This window comes from Panicum virgatum, chromosome 3K, assembly GCF_016808335.1.
Source record: "Panicum virgatum strain AP13 chromosome 3K, P.virgatum_v5, whole genome shotgun sequence".
NCBI lineage: Eukaryota > Viridiplantae > Streptophyta > Magnoliopsida > Poales > Poaceae > Panicum > Panicum virgatum.
In genome coordinates this window covers 18838063-18846988 of record NC_053138.1, presented here as the reverse complement: position 1 = coordinate 18846988, position 8926 = coordinate 18838063, and the positions used below count along the sequence as shown (strand labels likewise).

General features: G+C 57.0%; 1 protein-coding gene across 1 annotated transcript; it reads left to right on the top strand.

Annotated features, from left to right (window-relative positions):
• The first annotated feature begins 2275 nt into the window (after positions 1-2275).
• Positions 2276-3422, top strand: LOC120698102 (VQ motif-containing protein 4-like). Its single transcript, XM_039981589.1, has one exon. It carries the CDS (start codon positions 2492-2494, stop codon positions 3224-3226), a length of 735 nt encoding a protein of 244 aa, XP_039837523.1. The 5' UTR covers positions 2276-2491; the 3' UTR covers positions 3227-3422.
• Positions 3423-8926: the final 5504 nt, after the last annotated feature.

The following is an 8926-nucleotide window of genomic DNA, read 5'->3' as shown; positions in this document are numbered from 1 at the left end:
CCTGGGGTCCGACTCCATCTCAACCGGACCAACGGTCCTGGACGCGCTTCCCGCTCGGGGACGGGTCCGGTGTCACCACGTGTCCCGGAGAAGGGAGCGCTGAGCCAAAACAGCCGGGGGCCCCGGACCTCCCACGGGGTCCCGGACCCCATATACTAACCGGACCCCTCAGCGGGGAGGGAACGGATACCCCGCCTATGGGGGTCCGGAGCCGCCACATGTCCACATGCGCAGGCACGTGCGCGGCCACCTAGCTTCCTCGGGAAGACTCGCCCACCTACCGCATTCAATGCGGGAGACGTTAAGTGCGCTCTGCCACAGCAGAGCCCGAGGAGACTTTTGTCAGGCTGTACTGCTGATCGCGCGTTACCAAGGCGCACAGTACAGCCGCTGGCACCACCCACGCCACGCGCGTCAGTCTGCTATGTCAGTTAGACATGACAGCTCGGCAACGAAGTATCATAACGCCTACACGGTAGACCCAACAATCTACGCCGCAACCTACACTGCCTCAACGGGCGCCTCGCCGATGGGACAAGTGAAGACTCCCTTCGATCAGAGAGTCTACAGTGCAATGAAGCGTATCCGGGAAGAGATTCACAACACTGTAGCACCATTAGTGTCTTTTTTATAGTAAAATATACATCCTTGTTGAGTCCACCTGTCGGGGTCCCACGCCTGTGTACGCATCCTCCTTGCACTATAAAAGAGGTATGCCCGCTAGAGAATAACTCAAATCTCAAAATGGGGCTTAGAGGCACAGAATAGACTCATCCACGAACTCTAGACCAAAAGAACTCTCAGTGGACGTAGGATATTACGCTCCGGCGGCCTGAACCACTATAAATCTTCGTGTGTTCTTGTGTTCTTGCTTCATGAGTAGATCTGAGGAATAGGTTGCATTTTCCTGAGTAACCGCCCTTTGGGATTAGACGGGTGCACTACGCCACCCGGCTGTGGTCTTAGAGCTGCGACAACTACGAAAACATGGGGTGCAGATTCAGACTTCAGATCGAGCAGTGTCACTGTCGCAGCTCGAACGTTGTGGCATGGCAGATGGCACGAGCACACAGCACCCCGTTAGCGGACGTACTTGGTGTTTACGCTGCTGTTATTACGGAGCGCTGTACTACGGTACGGGGCTGTCCCTCCCTAGCCGCACTAATACGGAAATAAAAGACCGGGGCTTAATTCAGGGAGAGGGGTGTGTCCTGGGAAGGCCATCAATACGGCCGTTACCAGCTGCGGCATCGGACACGCTAGGTAGGGGGTAGGATTCTCCTTCCAGAGACGAGAGCGAGCGCCTGCCGTGGCTGCTTGCCACGGCCCACGGCGCAGAAAAAAACCTGCCGTGGATTCACATTCACCTGACGGTTCTCACCTGGATAAAAAAAATCCGGCACTATTCGAAATCTGAGGTTGCGATGCCGTGCGAAGCTGTGAATCCTCAAGGTTTTTTTAACCCCACCTGCCCTTTTCGCTTGAGATTACAGGCTAAAGTTAGTGTCACGAGCGATCATTTGGGTGGGGGGAGCGACAGGTCAAGGAGAAGGCGTGGTTCAAGTTTTTACCAACTAGTACTACTACTATCAACGACCCCGACCCGGCTCCGTTCCGTTCAAGCACAAGCTCGAAAGGCATTGACTCGGCGCCTGCCTTTCAGCTAAGTCCCGTGACGCCGCCGCGGAAAACCCCTCGCGCACCACCACGCCGGCAGGCCGGCCGCCTTTCTCACCGCTCCGTCCCCACTTTCTAACGCTCGTTCATGCACCTACGGGCTATTACGAGCGCTAGTGCCGCCAGTTTTCTTTTTCTTTTTTTTACTGCTCCTGCCTCCTGAGTCCTGGTACGGCGAAGGGCGACGAGTTGCCTCGGCGGCCTTCTCTCGCAGAGTGTCCGGCGCGGTCACGCGCCGCCCGGGGGATACGGCGGAGGCCACCCAGGGCAAGTACGAGGGGCTCCATTTGCACCTGTTTGGCACGGCTCCGGGTGGAAGTGGTGTTGGAGCCGCTCTTGAAGCCGTGCCAAACGGGGCCTAATAGATATGCTTGCGGATGCCAGATAGGAGTAGAGTAGAGGAGGGGTACCCTGTCAACTGAGAAACTGTACCTAGCGAGAGAGAAACTGCGAAACCACCATACCGCGCACCCAAAAAAAAACAGAGGAGACTGCACATAGAATAGTGCGGAAAAAAGGCACTTGGTCAAGAGAGAGAAACTGAAACTGAAAGCCAGCAAGAAAATAAATAAAATCTGTGGAGAGAGAGAGGAGGGAGACGACGAGGGCCTGCATCCTAGAGAGAGAAAAAGAGAGAAGAGAAGCACCCACCCAGGCCCACGCCAACTATACATCACCTCTAACCTCCCCTCCTCTTCTTATTCCCACTCCCTCTCGCCTCCGCACAGACCCGTCAGACACCCCGTCCCTCCCTCCTCGCCGTGGAACCAACGCCCAGCGCGCGCGCGCGCGAGCACGAGAACCCCCACCGCGTATGGAAGTTGCTGCGGCGAAGCAACTCCTCCCCATGGCGCGGGGCCCCAACTCCCCGTCCTCGTCCACCTCCTCCTCCTCCCCGTCCTCCGCCGCCTCCCCGTCGCCGCGCCAGCCGCAGTCCCAGCCCGTCCCGCCGTCGCCCAAGCCCGTGCCGCGCATCATCGACACCACGCCCTTCCCGACCACCTTCGTGCAGGCCGACACCACCAACTTCAAGCAGGTCGTGCAGAGGCTCACCGGCTCCGACACGCCGCCGTCGGCCCAGAACAAGCCCGCCAAGACCCACCACCACCACCACCACCACCACCACCACGGCGCCAGCGGCCTCGCCGGCGGGCCCAAGAAGCCGGCCTTCAAGCTCTACGAGCGCCGGATCGGCAAGAACAACCTCAAGATGATCGCGCCGCTGGCGATGGCCGCGGCCGCGGCCGCGGGGGCGTCGCCGCGGAAGCCGGGCCCCGAGGTGCTGTCGCCCAGCGTGCTCAACTTCCCGTCCCTGGCGCTCGGGAGCCCCGTCACGCCGCTGGTGTCGGACCCCTTCAACCGGTCGCCGGCGTCCGCGTCGCCGGGCGAGGAGGAGGCCGCCGAGCGCGCGGCCATCGCGCGCAAGGGCTTCTTCCTGCACCCGTCCCCGAGGGCCGCCGAGCCGCCGCGGCTGCTGCCGCTGTTCCCCGTCACGTCCCCCAGGATGGCGCCCTCCGCCGCCGCCGCCGCGGCGCCGTCGTCGCAGTGACCGGGCACCGCGCTGCCGGAGAATTCCTAGTATTTGCGTGAGAAACTTGCTGTTTAACTACTCCTTGCGTGATGTAATTTTTGCTCATACTAGTCCTGAACCGATCGCCAAGAAACGGAAAGAAGAATCACACTCTTGAGCTTCTCATCTTGGTGCCCCGCTGTTTCCACCTGTGCCTAATTTAATCTCTTCTTCCGCCATTGACGCTCTCCATTTCCTTCGGTTACTTGGGGAATGATCCTTCTTTTCCCCCCAGAGGAGAAGCGACGCACGCCTGATCTCGCCTCACTAGTTCGAGCACAGAGCACAAGGCCAATTCTGGGTGGAGTTCCATCGAATTATTGCGGTTTTTAGATGCATCCCTGATCTAGCTGTCTGACTCTGACAGGGACGAAGATTCTGAAATTGTTGCATCAAACAGAGCTGGAAAAGACAAGGGTTGTGTTTAGATGGAGGGAAAAGTAGATGCGAAAAGTCACATCGGACACTGTAGCATACTGTATCAATTTTTGTTTGTTTGTGGTAATTGTTGTCCTAACATGACCTAACTAGACTCAAAAGATTCGTCTCGTCGTGTACATCAAAACTATGCAATTAGTTTTTTTATTTATCTACATTTAATGCTCTATGTATGCATCATTTGTTATATTTAATGTTTCGATGTGATGTCGATGTGATGGAAAGTTGGAATTGGGGGGAGTTTTTTGGAAACTAAACACAGGCATGGAACAATCTGTAAAATCTGCGTTCATGTCTTCGGTTAACAATCTTTTCGTCATTAGAAAAAAAGAGAGAGTGAGAAGGAATTGGTCGGTCAACAAGGCATTAATCTGCGGCCGGAAATCGCATTTCCACCTAGCAGCAGCATCGGCCAACAGTGGTTGGACGGTCCGGTTGACCATCTCGCCTTGGGAGGTGTGGTGCGCCGGCGGCTCGCGACCCATGCCCCCGCCACTCCAACCACCTGGCACGCACGCTTTACTGGGCAGCGGTCGCCGGCGCGGTGTGTGTGGACTGCAGGCTGCAGCTTCACTCTCCCATTAGCCTCTCCGCACTCGTCACTCTCCAAATTCATTTTCTAAAAAAATATTTTATTTTGTTCATCGAGATTCTCTACTCTACATTTAGTTTCTCTGTGCTCGTTCACTCTATTTTTCTACTCCATACCAACTACCAAGACGTGGGGCCCATGTGTCATAATTTTTTTCTTTCCTACCCCCTCTCCCCCAGCCTCTCTCTCTATCTCCCTCTCTCCCTCTCTCCCTCCGCCACCGCGCCCCTCCTCCCCCGGCCACCGCCGCCGGCCACCCCCTCCTCCGCCGGTGCAGCGGAGCTAGGGATCCGTCCCCGGCGGTGGGCCTCGTGGCAGCTAGGCCGTGGCGGCGCGCGCCGCCGGGCCCGGGGGGGCTCCTCCCTGCTCCCGGCGGCGGCCCGCCCCACTGCACCGCCCTCCTCCCGGCCACCTACTCCCTCCTCGCGCCTCCTTCCAGCGTGGACGCGTCGCCGTCTTCCCTCCCCGCGTCGGCCCCTGCGCGCCGGCCTCCGGCCTCCTCCCCCTCCCTGGCATGCGCGCGGCGGTGGCCTCCTCCCCCTGCCCCGGTCCATGCGCGCCGGCCACAGCAGCGAAGCTCGAGCCCGCCTTGCCGGCCGCGGATCCCTCCTCTCGTGCGCGCCGGTCGCCGGCGGCGAGGGCGGACTCGGCCTCGAGCCTGGGCGGGTGGGCGGCGGAGGTGCAGGGGCCCGTCCTCGACGACGGAGGCGCGGATCCACGGCGGGGCCGCGCGGATCCGCGGCGGGGCGGCCACGGCGCGACCCCTGCTCGAGCTCCGCCCCCGCGGCGGGGAGCACGCGCGGCGGGGCTCTTCCTCTGCTCCCCTCCACGCAGCTAGTCGCGGCGTTGGCGCGGACTCGGCGACGGCGGCCTCGCCTCCCTCGCCGGCCGCGGCCCTCCTCCCCGGCCTCCTCCCCTGCTGGGCGCCGCCCCTCCCCTGTCCTCCTCCCTTCCTCCTCTGAGTGCGCGGAGGCCAGGCGCCTGGAGCTCGCCGGCGGCACCACCTCCCGGGGATCCATGGCGGGCCGGCGAGCCGTCCTACTCCCTCGGTGGCGCGCGGCGAGGCGGCAGCGGCAGCGCTCGGCGAGCCGTCCTCCCCCCTCGGCAGCGCGGGCGGACGCGGCGCTGCAGGGAGCTGCGGCGGGATGCGCGCGGGGTGGTTGGCCGCGGCCGACGTGGAGCATAGCGCATGTCCACAAGCTTCTCTGGGAATTGCGGATGAAAGGCCCTGCGGTACAATAGCGCAGCTCTTACAGAGCCCCGCTGCGGGCTTTTTTTTCTCTAAGCGGCTCTGTAAGCTGCGTTGCGTTTTTTTACAGAGGCCGCTGCGGGCAGCCTAAGTACAGTAGTGATAGTGTAGCTCTGAATTTCGTTTTTTTTCATTATCAATTCTCCTCCTTTTTCATTTTTATACTTTTTTTCTTGAGATGCAGAGCTCTGAATTTCTGATGCACCAGTAAAATGTTGTGCATGTTGCCGCACAATAATGCCAAAGGGAAGCGAGATGGAGAGCGCCACGAAAACACGGAGAGGGAGAGACGGCGACCGTTCCTCCGAGACGGACGGCCCCGGGGCCCACACGGTGGACCGTTCAGACAAGCTGTCCGGAGTAGAATGGACGCCACGGAGGAGAGGCAGGAACACGTCCATCCAGTCCACCACGCTTTCCCTCTCGCACCTCCTTTCTGGCTCCCCACACACCACACCCCCTCCTCTCCAGTCTCCACCCCCACGTCTCTTTCCAGCGACCCGTGACCGCGAGCGGAGCCGTCCCTCCCTCCTGCCATGGGGGCCCCGACCCGCGTGCAGTCTGCGATCTTCCCGGACGTGGACCTACGGCGAGCCGGCGGACCGGCCCCTGCCGCCGGCGTGCCTCATCGGTTTGGCTCCTTCACGGCCGGCCACCTAGACCGCCAGCGCCGCCGCCTCGCTCGTCTCGTCTCGTCTCGTCTCCCGGTTTCAGAGCTTCGGGCCATTATTCCTTCCTAATTGGGCGTCGTTTTCACAGGGAATAGACGAGAAACTTTCCCTTCCAACTTCACGTCCGTGCCGGTTTAATTAGTCAATGCGGTAAACTGCAAGCGGTGGAAGTTTCTGCGATAATCTTTTGGAGGGACGCTCGAGAGCTGCTCCGACCCGGTCCTGTTGACTTGCGTGTACACTGTACTGACACTCTAGGGAGCTCGCCTGAAGGGCTAGGTTGCCTTTACATTCATACGATGAATTGGTGGCGAAGAGGGAGTCGATCACGTTACCTGAGAGGGCTGTTGGAAACGTCCCAGCGCGACTGTTCCTTTCGTGAGCCGGTCATTCAGGAAGCTGCCACTAAGCTGAGGTTAAAGGCTAAGCTAGGTGGGATGTCTTGCCATCAACTCAATTCAAAACCAACGCTGATTTCGTAGGAGCAAAGAAAGCTGTATTACGCTGCTCGTCGCTCCCGTCCATCATCTGTCGTCCTGACTCCTTTTTTTGCATGACACCTGCCTGTGCAGTTGCTCCGTTCCGTGTACACTTCTGCGGCCTCACGGCCACGCCCTCTCCCTGTCATCAGCAGGAATTGCGCGGAGAAAGCAGACGAGCCCGCGAGCGCATGTAGCCGTCGCTCGCCCGAGGCTGAATTCGTCAGGAAAATGGCTGCTGGATTCTTCTTCTTCTTCTTCGACAGCGACCTCGGCGACGATCGACCATACAGTAGATCGTCTGGATCAGTCAAGTTGGGCGAGTGAGTCCAAAAGGATCGGAGAGGCGTTTTTTCTTCCTTGTGCGTGCTTGCATTGGTTAGCGGCCGGAACTCTCTGAACGTTCATTCCTTGTAGCGAACTGAAAGGTCAGCAAAGGCTGCACGCGCGCCATAGACCAACGTCAGAACCAAAGATAAGGCCGGGAGGAACCGTTACAATTATGATCTGATCGTGACATGTACACAATGCTGGAGCTTTGGATACTGGCGACGCCGAGGCAATGATCTTGAAGGCTGCCTTGGTGTGGCGCCATTGACTTTGGGGTACCATAACCAGCAGAGGGTTCACCAGCAACTTGCTCTGCTGGCATATACTCCTACATCAAAAACAATGCATTACCTGCCGTCCGATCGGAAAATATCAGGCGCCAGATTTTACAATCACCATACTGCAAGGTCAAGCTGAAGCTACTAGCTGTGTTTAGTTGCCGTCTGTAAAGTTTTTGAAATGATATCTTTCTACATTTGAAGTACTAAATGTAGAGTAATCACAAAATAAATTACAGAACTCGTTTGTAAATTGCGAGACGAATCTAATGAGCCTAATTGATCCATCATTAGAGATTGTTTACTGTAGCATTATTGTAGTAATTTAGCGTCTAATTGCGTCCTAATTAGGTTCATTAGATTCGTCTCGCGATTTACAGGCAAACTGTACAATGTATTTTTTATTTCGTCTAGATTTAAGTCTCCATGCAGGCGCCGGAAATTTTTTTTGGAATTTTAATTTTTGTAACTAAACACGGCGACGGTCGTAGGGCTTGAAGAGTTCAGTGATGCGTCAGGTGCACTGTACTTGTCTGAATTATTGAACTGGTGCGATTCAGAGTCAACCGAGCACAGCCGCGCGAGAGATTGTTTCAAAGTTCAGAGTTCAGACCCCAGACGTACGGTGGCGTGCGTCTGCGTCGGCATTGAAATAATCAGAGTCAACTGAAGATGGCGAAGATTGTATCAAACTCCGCGTTTAAAAATGTGCTGCTATAGCTTCTTCTTGTTTCGACAGCGGCGTGTCCGAAGAACGCAGGCATTACATTTGGTTTACCTTGTCGCGGCATTTTTATTTGCCGCAGAAAATCGGCAGGCAATTACTATGTCGAATCGCCCAATGGTCTCCGACCGTGGTAAGTTTTTTTTTTTTTTTAGAGTTAGGGTGACTGGTGCCTCGCTATCGGTCTAGTCTTCCTCGGGGAAATGGAGGCATTCCAATGCAAAGTTTCCTATCGGGCCAGCAGGACTGAGAAAACCGTAGACGTCGTGTGTCGCTTTGCCTTTCGAGATCAGGGGCGTGAATTGCAAGAACACGCTACGCTTTTGTTTTAGTTTTAGACCGTGAGTGGTCAATACGTTCACAGCGATTCTCGTCGTATCAAACTGGCAAAGCTGCTCGGACGTCCCCATCGGAAAAGAGAGAACAGCTCGCGTTCTGAAAGTCTCAACTCCAACCCCAAGACTGATTTAATATAGAAACCGGTGGTTAAATCTCTCAGCTTCCTCTCCTACACAATGGATATTGGAGAGTAGGATTTGTCTATTCGGAACTAGTGCTGTCGTAGTTTGTCGACTGCAGACCGGTTCTTCTTTAGTTGGAAACTACCAGCCGGCATGCAGTTCGTCACCAGTTTACTCCGCTAGGATTAAATCTCTGAACTCTACTGAACTCTACTGACTTGTCCAATAGAATTACACAGCTAGGATTAGAGCTGCTGAAATTTATGTAAAGTTACATGGAAGGTGGAGGGAGCTTACCTTCCCGCCACAGTCTCTTGGTGTCGCCTCCAGTTCCAAACGAAGTTGCAGGGAAGGTGGTGGCAGCTGTTGTAGGGGACTAGGGGGTCCCGGCCACCGCACTGGTCGTCTCCTACTGCGAGCTGTCCGGCCGGCCGGCCGGTCGCAGAGCAGCACTGGA

Excerpts from the sequence above, each read along its gene's own strand:
- LOC120698102 (XM_039981589.1), top strand. The coding sequence starts at position 2,492 with ATGGAAGTTGCTGCGGCGAAGCAACTCCTCCCCATGGCGCGGGGCCCC.